The sequence below is a fragment of the Schistocerca americana genome, chromosome 1 (genome assembly GCF_021461395.2).
Source record: "Schistocerca americana isolate TAMUIC-IGC-003095 chromosome 1, iqSchAmer2.1, whole genome shotgun sequence".
Taxonomy (NCBI): domain Eukaryota; kingdom Metazoa; phylum Arthropoda; class Insecta; order Orthoptera; family Acrididae; genus Schistocerca; species Schistocerca americana.
This window is the reverse complement of record NC_060119.1, coordinates 755036109-755059698: the sequence shown is the minus strand read 5'-3', so window position 1 is coordinate 755059698 and position 23590 is coordinate 755036109. Positions and strand designations below refer to the sequence as shown.

The following is a 23590-nucleotide window of genomic DNA, read 5'->3' as shown; positions in this document are numbered from 1 at the left end:
TTCAGACAAAACCAACAGATAAAGTCACTGTTGAAGATATGAGAAGTTGCAAACATGTGTGCCAAGTCGTTTTGAACAGTAAGTACTGACAAATTCTCACCATAAGAAAAATATTGTTTACCAGAGTCCATTGATTGTTGTTCAACTGTTCAGTCATCACATTTAACAGTGTGAGGAAACCCCATTATAAAAGTTTCAAAGGTGTCATGTTTATTGAGAAAGTAAAGCTTCAATTCCTTTGTGGGGTGAGTGATGGTGGAGACGGGGCCAGAGGGCCCAGAGGAAACTTTGCTGACAGTAAAGAATGCATTTTCTTACATCTTGAATGGCGACAACCCGGTGCTGTTGTGCACTTTAGAGCTATACACTACTCTTTATGAAGGATAAAAACATATCCCAATCCAAATTTTGTGCATTCACATGATAACTAAGCACCTCCCCATGTGTCCAATGAACGCATTCTGTCCTTCCATTAGCTTGAGGATGAAGTAGACTTGGTTTAACTTTTTTACTTTTAATAACCTACACAGCTCTTCTATCAAGTCTGACATGAAGTTCATCTCTTGGTCCGTATTGTCTCCGGCACTCCAAACTTCGGTACTCACCTATTAACTGACGCTTGTGCAACTTGGTGTGGCATCAGCACCAGCTCAGTGTTAGGGGAAAAATGGTATATTTTGGTCAGCACAAAATGATCACCTTCTGTGCTTGGTTGTGTTCCTAACATGTCCACCCCAATGAAACTAAACAGTTCTGTTGTTTCTGGCAACTTCTGCAGTAGTACATGCTTCCCATTAAAATCTTCATGCTGCACGCATTCTATACAATTTATGAAGTACTGATCAACATCATTCTTCCTTCTCTTCCACCAGTACTTTACTGCCCCTCTCCGATTCATCACCCTGCTTCCCCATGGCCTGATGAGACGTGATTATGCATTTCACATAGTGCTTCTTGCTTCAGCTCTGCTGACAGAACCACCTGTGGTTCTAATTTTTTTCTCTACACAATAATCCATCATGTGTGCTAAACTATTGTTGCTTGGTATACTGTTTACACTCCTTGTTGGTTCTCTGTGCTGTATGCCATTTAGCAAGGCTCTGATACAGTGCTTGTACTACTGCTGTTTTCTTGCTTAAGCCGTCCGAATTTCAGTGCTTCTTTCCTAGTTTATGCATTACTTTGTATTCAAATTCACTGAGTTTTATTGCCAATCTGACCAGTCTACTAGATTGATCCTTCGAACTTAGTAACCACTTCAGACAAGCATGGCCTGTCACTACCTTGAATTTCCTTCCATTAACTTAAACCAGAAGTATGTTAATCCATACACCAACCTAAGCATATATCTCTCTCTGTGGTAGACTAATCCTTCTCCACTCTGTTCAGCTGTTTTGGCACAAAGGCAGTAGCATGTTCTTCACCTTCAATCTCCTGGCTCAAAACACACCCAAGAGCATGGTTTGATGCATCACATGACAATATGAACTCCTTCTGAAAGTACAGAAACACCAACACTGGACTCGATGTTAACACTTTCTTTAATTCAACAAACGCTCCCTGACATTCCTCTAGTTGCACAAACTTAACCACCTTCTTCAACAACTGCATAAGCAGTTCTGCAATATCCGCAAACCCCTTCATGAATTTTCTGTAATAATTTGCAAGATCCAGGAAAGATTATAAACCATTAGTTGTTTCTGGTATTGGAAAATCTTGCACTGCTTGCACTAATCTAGGATCAGTTTTTACACCATCCTTAGTTATCACAGGTCCTAAGTTATTGACTTCGTGTAGTGTAGAGTGACATTTCTCAGTACTTAGCGTCAAATAGCTGTCCATAATCTCTTGAATACTTCCCTCAGTTGTTGCCTATACTACTGCGTATCTCTCCAAAAGATGATTATTTCATCCAGCTACATCAGTATCTGATGTGTCTGATGACATAACTGTGTCAATCCTTTTAGTACCCCATCCAACAAATGTTGGAATGTTGCTGGTGCATTTTCTAATCCTTGCAGCATCCTTCATAATGATACTGTCCCCAAGGTTTTGCTCTGTCCACTTGAGCCACTTGTAACTGATAGTATCCACCCTTCAAGTCCATTGTCAAGAAGTACCACCATTGCCCAGGATTACAAATCGCTTCTGTGATGTTCGGAATTGGGTAGGCATCTGTCATAGTTTTACTATTTAAACAATGTTACTTGCAAAAGAATTGATATTTCTTTGAGCTATCTACATGTTTCTATGTTAAAATTGCAATTTACTTCCATATTCTGCCAGAGCTACTTCTCTCCTCTATTTTACTGTCAGCCAATTGTTGAGTAATAAATTCCACCAAAATTGGTTACAGAGATTGTGGTATTCAGATTGTGCTTCATCTCCTGTCAGAATCATACTGTATCCAATATTTCACTATCCTCCAGCAGTTCCACTGTACACAACACATCACTTGGTAAGTCAGGCTCCACATTCATCCATAGCAACTTTCTGGTGCCACTCAACACACTGTCATGCGAATTAATCATTAATGTCATTGTTCATAATTTAACTGGATTGCCCTGTAAACTAAGTGTTTCTTGTGACAGATCAACATTGACAACAGTTTCCCCTAGCTGGAATGTCTTCTCACTGGGCTCCACTACATCTCACCAAAGGTCAATTATGGCAATATGTTGATGCAGAAAGTCTAACCCTAGGATCATACAGTAGCCATCACTTAGATGAGGCACTGCTTCCACCCATTGTCTAAATTTGGTTGTCTCAAACAAAAAATTCATCATTACCTATCACAAGGGTCATATACCACTGTGCCTATTCCAAGTAACTTGTAACATGGTGGGTTCCAACATCTGCTACCTACAGCTCTCTTGAGGTCACTGACACATGGGCCCCTGTATCCAATAAAACTCTGTGTTTCCTGCCACTTTTCACACCCACTGTGGCACATTCCACCTCCACATTCATTTTTACTGCATTTGCTTTGTAGGCCCACAATTAAAGCATTTTGCTTTTGATATGAACACATTTCTCTGATCCCTCGTACCTGCTGATATCTCAATTTCTTCATAATCCAATGCTAATCTAATTACTGCATGGAGATCTCTCTAGATGCCTCTGGTACTAAACCTCTTAGGAAAGCATAAAGCACACAAGACTCAGCTTCCTGTAGCAACACTGTGTTTACCTCCTCATTCTGTGTTAACATATAAGTATTTACCGTATATTTCCTAATTCTGTCCGTTGTTGACTGCGGTGATGTCAACTCCCCTGATACCATTCTGAAGAGCACAGTTGCACTCAGTGGCATGAGTGGTGGTGGTGGCAAGCTGGAGGGTCCAGTGGAAACACTGCTGGCAGTAAAAAATGCTTTATTCAACTTCAGTACATGCTTTGTTATGGCTCAATGCAGCAGAACATGCCTCATTCTGTTGACAATGGCCAAAGCTGACGTACGGATGGCGGCTTCCACCTGCTGAGAGAATCCTGCCTAGGCACTTTGTGTTGATTACAGCAGGTCTGCAGCCTCTGTAGGCCACAAGCGTGATGTCAACAGCACACTACTTTTCTGTCAAGAATAGCACTTCGAGCAGCCCCACGGCCCTGCTTGCCTTCAGTGTGGTGGCATGTGGAGACATCTGTACATAGGATCGACTATGCCCTCTGGCAGGAGTTAGACGGTAGATGGTGTTGAAGGCGCTAAGTCCTGTGGGGAACTCGGTGCAGGCAGCAGCAGATGCAGATGGCAGGTATGATGCTGTGGCACTGAGTCCCATGACGAACTCATTGCTGGCGGCTAAAGGCGCAATGTGATCTCGAACCCATGGCTGCTGTTGATGAGGCCCAGTTATCTCACTGTCCAGCAATAGGAATGCCTTTGCTTCAAAATTCAGACACATTTATATCACCCTGAGGCACATTTGCTTCACTAAACATGGCACCTGGGCTCGTCACCTGTAAAAGGAGATGTGCCCCAGTTACGATGACACTGACCCACCTGCTAAGGCCATTACCACTGCACGGTGCAGTTTACACCTGATTGTGGCTAGCCTCACCTTAAAGTCCCATTACATACATGTTATTCTGACTTACATGTTATCACACTGTGGCCACTAGTAGCCTGCGCCTACTAATGCAATAAAAAAGAGAACTGGCATAAAGAAAATCTAAACAACCACCAGTCAAGAACATTTAATGACAAATTTTCTGTGTTTGAGAATCACTCCCTGAACTTAGGTTATGGTAGACATATATTATATGAAAAATAGCTCATATTTTATCAAACAGTTGTCTCTATGAAAACCACTAATCTTTTTTTGTTAAAGGCTCAAAGGCAGGAGGGACAGTTCCTTACAACGTAGCCCTTATCGTGCATATGTAAATACCACTCCACAATATATGACAAATCATGGAATGTCAAGGTATCAGCCTGCCCTCAAAAATCTTATTCCAGTTCGAAGAAATATCAAGTAAGTATTTTGAATGATTCCAAAGCATTTTATTCACAGAGATTAGTAGAAACTAACTCTGTTTAACATTTATTTGTAATGTGCATTACTAATTTTTCTGATAAAGTATAGTTGTGTAGGGCTATTGATTAATATGGAACAGATTAATGAAAATAAAAGGTGTTCATCATTCCTAGATGCCAACACAGCAGGGGGGGGGGGGGGGGGGGGGCAAAAATATTGTTACACTAGGTGAAAATGGTAATGACATTGATTGTGATTTATATAGAAAGCTTTATGAATTGGGGGACTAACGTAAGAAGACACTACTAGCTAACAACTATTTGTATTTCAGTGAAATGTATTTTTACTTTATTCAAATATTTCTGTACTTCCCACCGTTTTCGAACACTTGGGTGGCTACAATTCAACTTATGCTACTTGAGAAGACCCCCATGAAAAAAAAGTGATTATAGGACAATGAATGTTTGTGGAAAAATTTGTTCAGGACATGCAAAAGAAAAATAATGACTAAACCATTGAAGGAAACACATTTTAATTTTCATGTGAAAGGGTAAGATTTGTTAATTGCTTTACCAGGTTTATGTTCTAGGTTACAAATATTGCTCAGTGTAATGGCCATCTGTATATGTGACAGCTTGGAACTATACAAGAGATAGCATTTCACATTTGTTCGGAGCTTATTTCAAATGGTGTACCATGTAATGTTCAGCTGCTTGAAGATTGCACAGTGCATCCAGCATTCTCAGCCATGGCAATAGTAACTTCTTCAACAATTTGTAGCATAATGCGCTGTATGTCTGTCCAAGGAGTAATTCCCAAATTGACAGTTAATTTGACGTTTCAAATCATGTTCTTCAACCCTGGTGCAGAACAAGGACTTCTATGTATTCCTCTAATGTGTCAATCTTTTAAAGAGCAGCAGCAGTGTTGCTGATGTTTTGATAAAACAGCTTTCTGAGTTTAGCGCTGCTCATGTTGTACAGACTCATGTTGACTGTCTGCAGCTGTAATGCATACTGATGCTTGTGTTTCACCTCTGTGGCTCCATATCAGTACTGGTATCTAATGGCAAGTCATGACAATAACACTACTAACAACACAAATCCTGCAGCACATAGTCTGTGCATAATTCCTATAAATTTGAGTACCCATACAGTAAATAGTTTCCATCTGCACTGCCTCAAGTAATTAAAGTTTAATTGTAAGTACCTGGTATAAATGAATCAAGACTGCGATGCTCCATTCATAAAGTGGGCAATGAGAGTCCATTCCAACAACAAGTTTCAAACTGTGTATATTAATATCTTAAAGTTAATTTATTTTTGTTAATAAAATGTTTTGATTTGCTTTTAGGAACAAAAAGGCTTTGGGTATTGATAGTGCTGGCCTTTTTTCATATATTTATTATTCATGGGTTTCACCTTACATGTATCATGCTCACAAAAAAGGCTTCACTTTAGAAGATCTACCTCAAGGGTCACATCTTGAATCATGTGATCTAAATTCTCAAAGGTAAGAGAGTAGTCTGTAATCTGCACATAAAATTTTATACATAAAGTATCAGACATAAAAGAGACAAACAATGGAAAATCTAGGATGGAATGTATCAATATTTTATATATTGAGACATTTTTATACACACATTTTTGCTCCATTCCTTTGTGTTATCTCTACTTATAAAATTTTAAATGAGATAGTGGAATGAGGTATTTCAAATTCTATTTCTACTTTTCCTTAGGTTGCAGCTTATTTGGCAGGATGAAGTGGCACGAGTGGGACTTAATGATGCATCTTTGTCCAGAGTAGTGAGGAAGTTTATACAGACACGTATGATTGTTTCATGCATGCTGTATGCTGCAAGCCTTGTTATGGGATTTGTAAGTCCTGTAAGTATTAGGTAGAATGACTACCTCCATATGTGTAGGTTTATACCCAGATGAATGAATCAACTGTAATTACATTACATGTGCTGGTACTGTGAACTGCCTAAGGTGAGGAGCATCTGTAACCATAATTTTCCCCGAGCACATCTAACTTTACTTTATGGTTAAATGATGATGGCACCCTCTTGGATAAAATATTCTGGAGGTAAAATAGCCCCCATTTGGATCTCTGGGTGGCGACTACTCAGGAGGATGTCGTTATCAGGAGAAATAAAACAGACGTTCAATGGATCGGAACGTGGAATGTCAGATCCCTTAATCAGCCAGGTAGGTTAGAAAATTTAAAAAGGGAAATGGATAGGTTAATGTTAGATGTTGTGGGAATTAGCGAAGTTTGGTGGCAGGAGGAACAAGACATCTGGTCAAGTGAATCCAGGGTTATAAATACAAAATCAAATAACACTAATACAAGAGTATGTTTAACAGTGAATAAAAAAAATAGGAAGCCGTATAAGCTACTATGAACAGCATAGTGAACACATTATTGTAGCCAAGATAGATACAAAGCCCACGCCTACCACAGCAGTACAAGTTTGTATGCCAACTAGCTCCTCAGATGACAAAGAGATTGAAGAAATGTATGATGTGATAAAAGAAATTATTCAAATAGTTAAGTGAGACCAAAATTTAATAGTCATGATGGAATTCGATAGTGGGAAAAGGAAGAGAAGGGAAAGTAATAGGTGAGTATGGACTGTGGGTAAGGAACAAAAGAGGAAGTCGCCTGGTAGAATTTTGCACAGAACATAACTTAATCGTAGCTAACACTAGGTTTAAGAATCATGAAATAAGGTTGTATATGTGGAAGAGGCCTGGAGACACAAGAAGGTTTCAGATAAGTTATATAATCGTAAGACGGAGATTTAGGAACGAGGTTTTAAATTGTAAGACATTTCCAGGAGCAGATGTGGACTCTGACCACAATTTATTGGTTATGAACTGTAAATTAAAATTGAAGAAACTGCAAAAAGGTAGGAATTTAAGAAGATGGGATCTGGATAAACTGAAAGAACTGGAGGTTGTTGAGGGTTTCAGAGGGAGCATTAGGGACTGATTGACAAGAACAGGGGTAAGAAATACAATACAAGAAGAATTGCTAGCTTCGAGAGATGAAATAGTGAAGACAGCAGAGGATCAGGTAGGTAAAAGGAAAAGAACTAGTAGAAAACATTGGGTAACAGAAGAGATAACGAATTTAATTGATGAAATGAGAATATATGAAAATGCAGTAAATGAAGCAGACGAAAAGGAATGCAAATGTCTCAAAACAGATTCACAGGAAGTGCAAAATAGCTAAGCAAGGATGGCTAGAGGACAAATGTAAGGATGTAGAAGCATATATCACTAGGGGTAAGATAGATACTGCATACAGGAAAATTAAAGGACCTTTGGAGAGCTCAGATGGAAAACCAGTCCTAAGCAAAGAAGGGAAAGCAGAAAGGTGGTAGGAGTATATAGAGGGTGTATACAAGGGCAATGTACTTGAGGGCAATATTATGGAAATGGAAGAGGACATAGATGAAGATGAAGTGGGAGATATGGTATGATGTGAAGACTTTGACAGAGCACTGAAAGACCTATTTTGAAACAAAGACACAGGAGTAGATAACATTCCATTAGAACTACTTATAGCCGTAGGTGAGTGAGACATGACAAAACTCTTCCATTTGGTGAGCAAGATGTATGAGACAGATGAAATACCCTCAGACTTCAAGAAGAATATAATAATTCCAATCCCAAAGAAAGCAGGTGTTAACAGGTGTCAAAATTACCGATCTATCAGTTTAATAAGTCACAGTTGCAAAATACTAACACAAATTCTTTACAAACAACTTGAACAACTTGTAGAAGTCATTTTTGGGGAAGATCAGTTTGGATTCCATAGAAATGTTGGAACACGTGAGGCAATACTGACCCTACAACTTATCTTACAAGATAGATTTAGGAAAGGCAAACCTACATTTCTAGCATTTGCAGACTTAGAGAAAGCTTTTGACCACGTTGACTGGAATACTCTCTTTGATATTCTAGGGGCAGCAGGGGTAAAATTCAGGGAGTGAAGGGCTATTTACAATTTGTGCAGAAACCAGGTGGCAGTTATAAGAGTTGAGGGGCACAAAAGGGAAGCAGTGGCTGAGAAGGGAGTGTGACAGGGTTATATTGAGCAAGCAGTAAAGGAAATGAAGAGGTTTGCCGATGACATTGTAATTCTGTCAGAAACAGCAAACAACCTGGAAGAGCAGTTGAATGGAATGAACAATGCCTTGAAAGGAGGAGATACGATGAACAGCAACAAAAGGAAAATGATTATAATGGAATGTAGTCGAATTAAATCAGGTGATGCTGAGGGTATTAGATTAGGAAATGAGACACATAAGGTATTAAATGAGTTTTGCTATTTGGGAAGCAAAGTAACTGATGGTGGTTGAAGTAGGGAGGATATAAATGCAGACTGGCAATGGTAAGAAAAGTGTTCCTGAAGAAGAGATATTTGTTAACATCGAGTATAGATTTAAGTGTAAATATTTGTATGGAGTGTAGCCACGTATGGAAGTGAAACGTGGATGATAAACGTTTTAGATAAATAATTTGGAATGTGGTGCTACAGAAGACTGCTGAAGATTAGATGGCAGATCATGTAACTAATGAGGAGGTACTGAATAGAATTGAGGAGAAGAGGAATTTGTGGCACAACTTGACTAGAAGAAGGGATCAGTTGGTGGACATGTTCTGAGGCATCAAGGGATCATCGCTTTAGTATTGGAGGGAAGCGTGGAGGGTAAAAATCGTAGAGGTAGAGCAAGAGATGAGTACACTAAGCAGATTCAGAAGGCTGTAGTAGTTACTTGGAGACGGAGAGGCTTGCACAAGATAGAGTAGCATGGAGAGCTGCATCCAACCAGTCTCTGGACTAAAGACCACAACAACGACAAGAAGTCGGTTTTCATACCAGTCTCCAGACTAAAGACCACAACAACGACAAGAAGTCAGTTTTAGCTGCTTGAAATGCTGTGTAGTTTTCATGCAATTGTAGGAACAGTTCTATAATACAAATGAGCTAGGCAGCCAGCTAGCATGTTAATATTTGCGAACCACCAAATGTATGCCAGAAATCCAGAAAATTTCAACAAATTGAGTTTTTTGTTAGTTTAAGTTGTTGATGCTTTGCCTCCTAACCAGCATTATTCTTGTTGCTGTGTAAGCATCACTCACATGAGTTTCCTCTTGTGTACTTGCAAATTGGTCCTTGTCATTTGCAGTTGCAGCAGAAACACTCATCTTTAGTAGTGCACTATATCATAATGTGAAAGTGCTAAAACAGGACCAGAGAGAGAGAGAAAATTGTAATTTTGATACTGGGCCTCTGTTGTGTCTTACATAGTAAATTAAAAATTCTCAGTACAGTGCATTTTCTTTTTAATTTATGTTGTTGTGGTCTTCAGTCCAGAGACTGGTTTGATGCAGCTCTCCATGCTACTCCATCCTGTGCAAACTTCTTCATCTCCCAGTATCTACTGCAACTTACGTCCTTCTAAATCTGTTTAGTGTATTCATCTCTTGGCCTCCCTCTACAATTTTTACCCTCAGCACTGCCCTCCAATACTAAATTGGTGATCCCTTGATGCCTCAGAATATGTCCTACCAACCGTTCCCTTCTTCTAGTCAAGTTGTGCCACAAATTTCTCTTCTCCCCAATTCTATTCAATACCTCCTCATTAGTTATGTGATCTACCCATCTAATCTTCAGCATTCTTCTGTAGCACCACATTTCAAAAGCTTCTATTCTCTTCTTGTCCAAACTATTTATCGTCCATGTTTCACTTCCATACTTGGCTACACTCCATACAAATACTTTCAGAAACGACTTCCTTACATTTAAATCTATACTCGATGTTAACAAATTTCTCTTCTTCAGAAACGCTTTCCTTGCCATTGACAGTCTACATTTTATATCCTCTCTACTTTGACCATCATCAGTTATTTTGCTCCCAAAATAGCAAAACTCCTTTACTACTTTAAGTGTCTCATTTCCTAATCTAATTCCCTCAGCATCACCCGACTTAATTCGACTACATTCCATTATCGTCGTTTTGCTTTTGTTGGTGTTCATCTTATATCCTCCTTTCAAGACACTGTCCATTCCGTTCAACTGCTCTTCCAAGTCCTTTGCTGTCTCTGACAGAATTACAATGTCATCGGCGAACCTCAACATTTTTATTTCTTCTCCATGGATTTTAATTCCTACTCCAAATTTTTCTTTTGTTTCCTTTGCTGCTTGCTCAGTATACAGATTGAATAACATCGAGGATAGGCTACAACCCTATCTCACTCCCTTCCCAACCACTGCTTCCCTTTCATGCCCCTTGACTCTTGTAACTGCCATCTGGTTTCTGTACAAATTGTAAATAGCCTTTCGCTCCCTGTATTTTACCCCTGCCACCTTCAGAATTTGAAAGAGAGTATTCCAGTCAACATTGCCAAAAACTTTCTCTAAGTCTATAAATGCTAGAAACGTATGTTTGCCTTTCCTTAATCTATTTTCTAAGATAAGTCGTAGGGTCAGTATTGCCTCATGTGTTCCAGCATTTCTACAGAATCCAAACTTATCTTCCCCAAGGTCAGCTTCTACCAGTTTTTCCATTCGTCTGCAAAGAATTCGTGTTAGTATTTTGCAGCCGTGGCTTATTAAACTGATAGTTCAGTCATTTTCACATCTGTCATCCGCTGCTTTCTTTGGGACTGGAATTATTATATTCTTCTTGAAGTCTGGGGGTATTTCGCCTGTCTCATACATCTTGCTCACCATTAATTTATGTAATACAAGGAAAATATTTGTAATAAAGAGGATGTTAAGTGTATTTGTAGGCAGTTTGAAACAAATGAAAAGTTGATAGGAAAGTTCTAAATTTGCATTCATCTTGAATTTTATTTAGTACATGCAGGTACATTTGATTTTATGAACAAAATAAAAGTTTTCTACAAACTTTCATACAAATTTTCACTTGAGAATTGTATGGCAGTATACACAGTTTTTACTTCTGACAGTGTACTTGTTCATAATCAAAATAAATGCTTAGATTTAAGCTACCATGAAAGAAGAATAAACAATATTAGAACATGATCCTCTTTTTTCAACCAGTTAAATGAAGCATTAACAATACCTAGTGTCTGCTTTCAGAGCTGTTAATTGACAATTTGTTATGTTTCAGCATTTTCACACAATGATTTGGTGCTTTAACTACAAATAACTGGGGTCATTTTGCAGATATGCAGGAGTGCACTCATGTCTGAGTAACTATTTGGCCTAAAAATCTCAGAAATTTTAGGCAATTATCTGACACTGTTAGTGAAGTCTTGGCAAAATTAATCCTCAGATTTTCACCCCAAATTTTCACTGGTGACATAGATGTGGAAATAAATATGGGATGATTACGGACAATAGTGTACGAAGGGTCTGAGCCAGGGAGAGGGGGAGGTGGGAACTTCTATTAGTTTCATAGTTTTGATGAGAAATTATTCTTGGCCTATTCTCTACTGATTAGTATCCAGTGTCCTTTTTTTATTAGTAAATGCTGCAAACTGTTACAAAACCAATTACTGCAACATCATAATTTATGTAGAAATTGAAAACATCACTTCAGTTGTAAAGGTTCTCATTTTTTAAGTTTTCAATGCTTAGACCACAACCAGTTTTAGGCAGTTACATGCCCATCATCGAGTGTGATAATTTTGTGCAGTGACCCCAAGCACCACAATAGAGAGCGCGGGTGTACCACCCGTGAGCACAGAACATGGAGCTTACCATGCTCTGCACTCGCTGGTGGTACACCGCATCCTATGCTCTCCTGCAGCACAAAATTATCGCAGTTGATGATGGGCATGTAATAGCCTAAAACCAGTCAGGGTGTAAGCATTGGAAAATTAAAAAACTGTGCAACTGAATCGGTACTTTCAATCCCTACTATAATGCTCAGTTACGAATGTTCCTCCAGCAGGATTGTTTTAATAATTTATGTATTATCATTTGAACAACATATTCTTACCAGTCTTTAGTTTTTACTGAGAAGGGAATTAGACAGAGCTATTGGGTGGCAGATTGCGGGGCAGGAGGGAGGGCGGGGGGGGGGGGGGGGGGGGGGGAAGGTGGAGAGAGAGAGAGAGAGAGAGAGAGAGAGAGATTTGGGTCATACGTTGGAGGCAGGAGGGGGGGCAGTGGCAAATTGAGGGAACTAAAGATGTTACTTGACTAGGGAGTCAAAATATGTGGAGTCAGTCCTGCACATTATTATTATTCATGAAAAGATGATTACTGAACAAAAATTTTACTTAACAGGTTAGACATGGCTAATAAGGCAAGCTGTAGAAATTATATATGATGCAGCATTTACAAGCAATGCTGTTGGGTGTGAGATGAAGTATCTGTTATTTGGTTAGACATTTGCATTTCTTTGTTGTGATACTGTGTACAACAAGTCTCTGTGGAGTACTGTTGAATATAATTGCAATGTGCTGTCGGTTGTATGATGAACTCTCATTTATTGTATTACTGTGAGAATATATGTAAGCCTCAAAAAACACGATGGCACCCATGCACAGTGGTAAGGTGGGGGGGGGGGGGGGGGGGGGGAGCCATCAGGGAAAGGAAAATGATTTAAATGTCTTTATTATGTTCATTCTTAAGAGGGTCAGAACTTTTTATGGCTACTTACAAGCTGCCATTCATCTCCCAAAATATTAAAAATACTCCATACCACAAGGTTGTGGTGAAGGTGCATGATCTATCTGAGTTTGACTGAGGGCATATTGTGAAGGTCCGGAGGCTCAGCACGAGCATTTCAGAAACTGCACAACTTGTTGGGTGCTTGAGGAGTGATGTGGCGAGTGTCTACAATACATGGAAAAACCAAACTGAACATCATGAGGTTGGGCGGCCACCTCTCATTGCAGATGTCGGACATCGTAGGCTGGACAGACAGGTAAAACGGGACAGGCAGTGAACTGTGGTGGAACTAACATCAGAGGTAAATGCTAGGCAGAGCACAAGTGTGTCTGAACATACAGTATACCAAACACTCCTAATGATGGGCTTCTGCATTGACAACCAGTGCATGTGCTAATTGTGGGGAAGGCAAACCAAAGACTGCATTTTATTGGCAGGATGCTTAGAAAATATAACAGATCTACTAAAGACACTGCCTGCACTATGTTTGTCCGTCTTCTTTTAGAGTACTTCTGTGCAGTGTGGGATCCTTATCAGATAGGGTTAATGGAGTACATCAAGAAAGTTTAATGGATGGCAGCATGATTTGTATTATCATGAAGTAGGGGAGAGAGTGTCTCTGACATGATACAGGGTTTTTGGTGGACTTCATTAAAACAAAGTCATTTTTCATTGCCGTGGAATCTTCTCACAAATTTCAATCACCAACTGTCTCTGAATGCGAAAATATTTTGTTGATGCCAACCAGTACAGGGGGGAAAAAAAGGAAATCAGAGCTCACACAGAAAGATATAGGTGTTTGTTTTTTCACACACTGTTCGGCATTGGAATAATAAAGAATTATTGTGAAGGTAGTTCACTGCACTGTCTGGAAGACACTTACATATGATTTACAATGTATCCATGTAGATGTAGATGTAGATGTTGAACGTGGCATCAGAGCACATCGCCCCCCTTGCCAGAATTTACAGGATTTAAGTGACTTGTATGTGCATATGTAGTTCCAACTCCCTCCGGTGACCTACTAAGGCCTCATTGCTTTCATCTCATGATGCATTGCTGCTGTTATCCATTCCAAAGGTGAACATACTGGCTGTTAGGAAGGTGGTCATAATATTCTCTCTTACCAGTGCATATAAAAATAAAAAATAAATTGTTCAGCAGAAAATAACTCTGAATAGATCAAACATTAATGCCTTTAAACACAAAGTAGCAGAGGGGAAATGGGATTCTGTGTACCAGGTGAAAAGGTCTGACAACAAATGGAATGAGTTCTGTTCGATTGATATAAGATGCAAAAATTGTAGTGTGTAACATATTTTGTAAGTATAATTATTGTTGTATTAGTATTTCTAATGCAAAGCCATTATTATGATGTAAAGAAAATATAAATAAATAAATGCTCCCTCTTGTGACAGCCATTGAGTGGGTAGATACATGACTGGTTTATAATTAATTTTGAGTCTGGAAGGACAGGGGAGAAACTTGTGAAAAGTTAAATATTTCAGGTGATTTGGAAGTGTCTTCACGTGGTTTAATTTGGAGTGTAGTGTTCACAAAGATATAGCTATTCATTGCTGAATCCGAGTCTGGCAGAATGTTTTAACCTGAAACATACAGTCACCTTATTTTTTGATTTCATTTTTGTCACCATTATGAAACATTCTGCATGCAGTAGCCTACATTTTTCGATTGGCTTCAAAAGAGCAGTGCATAATTGTGATGACATTGCAGTCTTATTCTTTTTACAGCATGTCTTAAACATTGGTTAAAAAAAGTTTTAAGGGAAATAAAAAGTAAGAATAAGAGGTAAACAGAAAAAGTCTTTTACAGTATTTATGAAAAGCACATTTGATAGATTTTTTTAGTAACTTCTAAAGATAATATAACCAAAATTGTGGTCATCACTGATAACTAACACTTGAGCCATTTGCACCTGTTCTCCATTGCTTTGTTACTCATTGTGGCCTGAATGATGGTAGCTGTTGCTACATTTCTTTCCTTAGCTGTTCAGTATCATTTGATATCAAATCAGGTGACTGGGCAGGCCAACTGGTCGTACTAAAAAAATGTGTTGGATGACCAGGGAATATTCTTCTTAGAGTTGACAATAAATGATGAAAACTATGAATGGTGACATTATCTTGTTGAAATGACACAGCACTTTTTGTTATGTTGGTCATTCTGGAAAGGTTGTTGCTGGTTTCCTTTCCCAATCCTTGTTCTAGTTTGTGCTACATCTTCAATTACCTTATTGTCAACTGGACATTCAACCTAAAACTTTCTTCTTCTATTTGTTTTTAACATTGCAAGGGGAGAATCTACTGATTTATGGTAACATATAGAAATTAAAATATCTGCTAAAATTCTACTGCTGTTGGAACAGAGTGTTTGTGAAAGTAATTTCTACACTTTTCTTATTACTGATGAATTTCAGTATCATGAATATGTAAATAAACAAGGTGGAGAGAAATTGTGTCACAAAATTTTAACTCTGGATAGCTGATGCCAGTAGGAACCAAAATTACTAATGTTGTGTAGGTCGACAATGCACCATTTTTAAACTACGGAAACTTGGAGCCAAGAGTTCCGATTGGCCATGGGATTGCTCTGTTGCTGGTCGTCAGTTGATGGGCAGTGCTGTGGTTGCTGGTTCACACATACAAATGTCCATCACCCTGTCACTGCCCCAACGTGATACACACACGTGTTGAATAGGTCTTGCTGTTTGTCCCCACTTCATGTCAGAGACATTCACACGTAAGCTTTGCTTCAGAGCACACACACGTCACCTGTGATTTGGTCATACAGTAAGCTTGGCATCACAGTATTTGTTTGAAGAACAATGGGATGTGGTTTTTGTTTATGGACTAGCTGACAGTAATGCGCATGAAGCTTGACAGTTGTGTGAGGAATGGTACCCAATAAGACGCCACCCACACCTGCAAACATTTGCAGCAATACACCGGCGACTTGGCAAAGCAGGCTCATTATGGGATATCAGGGTGATGCTGGAAGACCTCGAACATGACAGGATGCTGCATTTGAAGAGATTGTTGTCAAGCACTTTGAGGAACCATGTACGACAAGTAATTGAGTAGTTGGACATGACATAGGGTCACTCATCTGTTAGTCTGGGAGGTTTTGAGCAATGACGACCAGCATCCTTCTAGTTTCCACCCTGTCCAAGACCTAAGTTCTGTGGCGGACCATGAACACAGGCTAGGGTTTTGCCGGTGGTTTCTGTGATGTGTTGCGCGAGATCCCAACCTCCCCGCCATTGTGTTGTTTACTGATGAGTGCACCTTCCATCAGGATGGCCTTTACAACACTCGAAACGTTCATTACTGGGCAAGGGGAAATCCTCACATCACGTATGTCCATGGACATGAGGAACGATTTATGCTCAACATTTGGGTAGACAATGTGAGTGAACATCTGATTGGGCTGGTCCATCTACCTCCTCGACTTATTGGGGCAAATTACCATCACTTTTTGCAGGAAACTCTACCCGACCTTATGGAAGATGTTCCCCTGGACATACGGCTATGCATGTGGTTGCAGCATGATGGGCTACCCGCACATAACAGTCAAGCTGTGCGCATATATTTAGATGAACTCTTTGACAGCTGGGTAATTGGCGGAGTGCTCGTACGATATGGCCCCAGCAATCACCAGACCTCACACCACCGGACTTTTTCCTGTGCTGATTCTTCAAGGTTCTAGTTCATCCACCCAGACATGAACCACCTAGAAACGAAAAGGAATTAATAGGTTGCATTCAACATGCTGCCAATCACATTGGGGAAATGTCAGGAATCTTTGAAAGAGTTTGGCAAAACACCATTCGACGTTATCAAGCTTGTGTCGCATCAGAGGGTTGCCAGTTTGAGCACCTGCTGTAAGTAAACAATGTCCTAGCTACAAAAAAGGCCCTTTTCAGGTCTGACACAATTTGTAAAAGACTTTCTGTATGTGAACTAACAACTGTTGATTGGTTTGTTCCCAGTATGTCATATCATCTAACTACAATGGATGTGTCGGGACCCCATCAGATTTGCCCCCAGCCCCCCTCCAAGAGGGGAAGGCTGGTGCACTATCACCGAGCATGTGGGCCGCCTTCAGTACATCGTGATCTCTGGCAGGCAAAGCATTTGTGGTCATGTGTTGTCCAGAACATCCGGCAACAGGGCAACCCTGTGTCCAATTGGAGCACCTGGCATCAAGTTTCAGTAGCTTAAAAATTATGCTTTGTCGACCCACACAACATTAGTAATTTTGGTTCCTACTGGCATCAGCTATCTAGGGTTAAAATTTTATGACACAATTTTTCTCCACCCTGTATATTAACATAATTTATTTTGTACTTAGATCTTTGATGTTGTTTGTTGTCGTGGTCTTCAGTCCAAAGACTGGTTTGATGCAGCTCTCCGTCCTACTCTATCCTGCACAAGCCTCTTCATCTCCAAGTAACTACTGCAACCTACATCCTTCTGAATCTGCCTACTGTATTCATCTCTTGGTCTCCCTCGATGATTTTTATCCCCCACACTTCCCTCCAGTACTAAATTGGTGATCCCTTGATGCCTCAGAATGTGTCCTACCAACCAACCCCTTCTCTTCTCCCCAATTCTCTTCAGTACATCCTCATTAGCTACATGATCTACCCATCTAATCTTCAACATTCTTCTGCAGCTTCACGTCTCAAAACCTTCTATTATCTTTTTGTCTAAACTGTGTATCATCCATGTTTCACTTCCATACATGGCTATACTCAAGACAAATGCTTTCAGAAAGGTTTTCCTGACACTTAAATCTGTATTTGATGTTAACAAATTTCTCTTCTTCAGAAACACTTTTCTTGCCATTGCCAGTCTACATTTTATATCCTCCATACTTTTCCCATCATCAGTTGTTTTACTTCCCAAATAGCAAAACTCCTTTACTACTTCAAGTGTCTAATTTCATAATCTAATTCCCTCAGCATCACCTGATTTAATTCGATTACATTCCATTATCCTCATTTTGATTTTGTTTGTGTTCACCTTATATCCTCCTTTCAAGACACTATCCAGTCTGTTCAACTGCTCTTCCAAGTCCTTTGCTGTCCCTGACAGAATTACAGTGTCATCGGTGTACTCAAAGTTTTTATTTCTTCTCCTTGGACTTTAATTCCTAGTCCAAATTTTTCTTTTGTTTCCTTTACTGCTTGCTCAATATGCAGAGTAAATAAGATTGGGGATAGGCGACCGACTCTTACATCTGTCATCTGGTTCCTGTGTGAACTGTAAATATGCCTTTCGCTCCCTGTAGTTTACCCTAGCCACCTTTAGAATTTGAAAGAGAGTATTCCAGTCAACATTGTCAAAAACTTTCTCCAACTCTACAAATGCTATAAACATAGATTTGCCTTTCCTTAACCTATCTTCTATGAGACGTCTTCGTGTTGGTATTGCTTTGCATGTTTCCATATTTCTCCATAATCCAAACTGATGTTCCCAAGGCTGGCTTCTACAAGTTTTTCCAGTCTTCTGTAAAGGATTTATGTTAGTATTTTGCAACTGTGACTTATCAAACTGATAGTTCTGTAATTTTCATACCTGTCTGTACACCTGATCTTTGATGCCACTTCTTTATGGCAGGTTCAGCGATTTGAGTAGTTTATATTATGAGACATTTCACATTTCAGGCTGCAAGCTGTCTAATTTTTGGACAATATTTTGTTTTAATTTTTATTTTAAATGTGTTAATGTATGATTTCATTTCATTTTCATTCAGCGCAGAATAATTTTGATAATTAACATGAACTTTGTTTTCAGACCATATTCATGCGCAATTTGCTGCAATATGCTGAGGGTAGTGAAGAAAGTGTTTGGAATGGTATAAAATGGGCAGCATTCCTTACATTGGCTGAATTCTTTAGAATCTTACTCTTTTCTTGGCACTGGGCTGTTTCATACAGGTAACTGTTTCAGCTTTAAAAGAAGATCTCTCTTTCTTTTTGTCATTTGGATAATATTTGTGACATTATATGAATGCTTTTAAATGCAGTTGCAATGGGTGTTTAAGAGCAATACAGGATAATTTCAGTGGTACTATTTATGGCTGTGGTTTAATTCAGTGCTATAATTCATTGTCATCATCATCATCATACAGCAGTCACAGATCCTGAAGATTAAGCATTGCCTCAAGAAATTACCTTTATCTCCTTTGGTGTTGTGTTGTCTCCTTCCAGTCTCTTAAGCACTCATCTGGGTTAATTCATTTAGCTCATCCTGCCACTGCATTCTGGTGTACAAAAGTGTGATTATCTGCTGTGGTTTTGTGTCCATCGCAGGTTTGTCAACCGAGCTGTCAAATTTCTTGCCACACAGCTAGTCTCCTGAATCTACTTGATTCTCACAGTATTTGTAAGCAGTTAGCCATCCAACTTACTTATACTTCTTTGCATGCCCATTGTCTCCTCCCTCCTCAGTCTTTTATGTATGTAAAAATCCTTCTCACCCTTGTTTAAAATATGTAAAGATTTTTTCCTTCCACCTTTCTGTCAATGTTTTTAATCATTAGAATACCACTGCAAAAATTATTATTTAGTGAATCTCAGTATCTGTTCTGTACATCAAGCCTTTGAGTCTCAGAGGATTATGTTGATTCAAAAACAGTCTGTCACCTATTTGCATCATCTCTTCTACATTGAATAGTAATTCACTGAGTGTTGTCGACGTTAAGTATATTAGATTACATATATTACTAGCAGATAGGCAGCAAAGATTTGCATTTTTTTATTTATTTGACTATATTATGAAGGGGATAGATTGCTATTCACCACATAATGAGGTACTGAGTTCACAGACAGGCACAACAGAAAGACTGCTAGACAAGTTAGCTTTCAGCCGTAAGGCCTCTTTCCGAATTAGACAATGTGCACACAAATGCACTCTCTCTCTCTCTCTCTCTCTCTCTCTCTCTCTCTCTCACACACACACACACACACACACACACACACACACACACACACGGCCACTGTCGGTAGTTACTGAGTCAAGACTGCAAGCAACAGTGCATGATGGAAAAAGCAGTCTGGTTGTTGGGGTTAAGGAAAAGGCTGGGCCAGGGAGGGAGAGGGATGGCAGGGTAGGGGTGGCAGATGGTAAAGTGCTGCTTGTGGGAGCAGGTAGGGCAGCTAGTTGCAGTCTGGTGGAAAGGGGAGGGGGTGGAGGGGGACGTAAATGGCGATAAATAAAAAGACTGTGGGTGCATTGGTGGAATAGACAGCATTATAGTGATGGAGTGGAAACTGGGAAGGGGAGAGGTGGGTGAAGAACCGTGACTAATGGAGGTTGAGGACTGGAGGGTTACGATGGGAACATAGGATACATTGCAAGGAGATTTCCCACTGGGCAGTTCAGAAAAGCTGGTGTTGGTGTGAAAGATCCAGATGGCACAGGTTGTGAAGCAGTCATTGAAGTGAAGAATGTTGTAATTGACAACATGCTCGGCAATTGGGCAGTCCAACTGTTTCTTGGCCACAGTATGTTCGTGGCCATTCACGTGGAGAAACTGCTTGTTGCTTGCGTTCCCACATAGAATGCAGCACAGTGACTGCAGCTTAGGTTGTAAAAAATATGAATGGTTTCACAGGTAGCCCTGCTTTGATGGGATAGATAATGCTTATGACTGGACTGGAATCAGTGGTGTGGTGGAAGGATGTATGGGACAGGTCTTACATGTAGGTCTATTACAAGGATATGAGGCAGGGTTTATGAGCAGGGGTTGAGTGGGAATGAATGAGGATATTGTGTAAGTTTGGTGGGTGGTGGAATACCGATGTGGGAGGGGGGGGGGGGGAGGATAGTGGGTAGGACATTCCTCAATTCAGGGCACAAAAAGAGGCAGTCCCAAGGGAATGCTCCTCTGTGGCTGGAAGGTGGGACTTGGGTTGGGGAAGTGATGGGTGAATGGAGGGATACGGCACAGGAGATCTGTTTCTGTTCAAGGGAGGGTAATTATTGTCTGTTAATACTTCAGTGAAACCTTTAACATATTTCGAGAGAGAATGCACATCACTACAGGTGCGATGGCCACTGGAGGCTAGGCTGTGCGGGAGGGGCTTCTTGGAATGGATTGGTTGGCAGCTGTCAAAGTTGAGGTATTGCTGGTGATTGGTAGGTTTGGTATGGGCAGTTACTGATGTGGCCATCTTTGAGGTGGAGGTCAACATTGAGGATGGTGGCTTGTTGAGGAGGACCAGATGAAGTGAACGGGGAAGCATGTGTTGAGGTTCTAGAGGAATATAGACTGTGTGTCCTCACCCTTGATCCAGATCATGAAGAAGTGATCAGTGAATCTGAACAGGTGAGGGATTTGGGATTCTGGGTCGTTAGGAAGGATTCTTCTAGATGGCCCATAAATAGTTGGCATAGGATGATTCCATGCTAGCACCATAGGGTAGTGCCATGGTGGTACCTATTTCTGTACCTTTGATTTGTTTGTAGGTGAGACCTTCAAAAGAAGAAGTAATTGTGGGTGAGGATATAGTTGATCATGGTGACCAGGAAGGAGTTTGTACATTTGGAATCCATCTGGAGTTGGGAAAGGTAGTGTCTGATAGTGGCAGTGCAGCAGGGCACCATGTGGTAAAGGAACAGGAACTGTGGAGAGTCAGTTGAGGAAATGGTTGGTGTCTTTTGTGTAGGAGGGTATGTTGCAGGTAATATGCTGAAGGTGTTGGTCTGCAAGAGCAGAGATTGTCTCAGTGGAAGCACAGTAACCAGACACAGACTCTGGGGAGAGGCTCTGGGATGGGCCTAAGAATTTGAGGAGAGACTGGAGATCCTGCTGGCTTTCTGGAATGGGATCGCTGTGGCAGGGTTTTTGATTGTACTAATCTGACAGTTGGTGGAATCCTTCTGCCAGGTAATCCTTTTGGTTCAAAACCACAGTGGTGGAGCCTTTGTCAGCAGATAGATTATAAGGTCGGGACAAGTTTGTAACAAGTAGATTGCAGTTCTCTCTGTGGATGTAAGGTCAACTTGCATGTTAAAGGATTTGGGGAATGATGGTAAGGCAATATTCAAGGGTAAGAAATTCTGGAAAGTTAACAGGAGGTGATTTGAGAGAAGTGTGTATGGATCACGTTTGGATGGAGGAGTGAACTGAGACAGGTGAGGTTCAGTGTTGGGCTTTGGTTGAATCTGATTGGTGGCAAAATAGTGTTTCCATGGTAGGGGCTGGGAGAAGGTGTGAAGGTCAGTCCAGCATTATTGAATTTGGGAATGAGGAAAAAGGTAAGGCACTTGGAAATTGCTTGAATGTGTATGTGTATGTTGTCTAAATCAGAAAAAGGCCCCTTGGCTGAAAGCTTAGTTGTCTTGCGGTCTTTTTGTTGTGCCTGTCTGTGACTCATGTGACTCAACATTTCCATTATATGCTGACTAGCAATCTATCCTTTTCATAATTTTTGTTATTATTCCAGCCTGGCTTTTCCATTGGTTTATTTACGTGAATGTTTTAAATAATTTTCCACTCCTGGTTTGCTGTTAACTTATTACTGTGATATTGTGTGAATGAGGCTTAGTGGCATTTTTCACAGATTGTAAGAGTTAATAGTTCTCAGTTTTACAGACAATATACTGTAATTAAATTAAACTTACCCTTATTGCAAATGAAAATAGCTGATGTTGTCATCTGTCATATGATAAACTGGCTGGAAAGCCAAGTGTTTTACCATGCTGCTTTTGGGGTTAAAGGAGGCGAACCTATCCTGGATCAAGTCTGCCTCGCATATTAACAACATGGGCTGTTGAGCCAGATGGCTCCCACAGAGGGAGTGGTATTTATTTTATTTATTTATATACTTGTTCCATAGATCTGTACATGTGAGCAAGTCACTCAGATGTGGAACGTGTCAATGTACATAATAAAATACATAGAATAAAGACATTGTTATAGTATTAATAACAGTGCATAAAAGTCACTTATTAGCTTAAAAACTAGTCAACATAAATGTGAAGATAGCAGTTTCATATTTAGGGCATTATTGCATCTATTTTAACCTTGAACAGTAATCAAAACTCCCCACTTTGGGTTTAAAAGTGACCCAAAAATGGAAATGAGAAAAACAGGAATTTTTACATTAGGGCATTATTACGTTAGTTTAACAGTAAACAGTGTCAAAAAATTTAAAAACATCTTTCCAATCTGGGTTTTACTTATTTCTCTGAAAGAATTCCTCTAGTGAATAAAGTGAGGTCTCAAGTAAATAATTTCTCAAGCTACGTTTAAATACTGATGTACTACTCCTTATACTTTTGATGCTGTTGGGTAGGGAATTGAAAATTTTCGTTCCAGCGTACTTTACCCCTTTCTGAATAAGTGTCAAGTTCTTTGACTCACAGTGGAAATCCTCTTTTCTTCTGGTGTTATGTTCATGATGTAGGCAATTCGTTTCA

General features: G+C 39.9%; 1 protein-coding gene across 4 annotated transcripts in view; it reads left to right on the top strand.

The window, feature by feature from the left end:
• The window catches only part of LOC124611375 (ATP-binding cassette sub-family C member 5-like), a 515589-nt gene that overhangs the window by 68061 nt on the left and 423938 nt on the right, over window positions 1–23590 (top strand). For all 4 annotated transcript variants that reach the window (XM_047140243.1, XM_047140240.1, XM_047140242.1 and 1 more), the window contains exons 4-7: window positions 4329–4472; window positions 5829–5987; window positions 6214–6361; window positions 18959–19101. In XM_047140243.1, the coding sequence (XP_046996199.1) occupies window positions 4329–4472; window positions 5829–5987; window positions 6214–6361; window positions 18959–19101 (594 nt within the window). The remainder of the gene's footprint in view (window positions 1–4328; window positions 4473–5828; window positions 5988–6213; window positions 6362–18958; window positions 19102–23590) is intronic.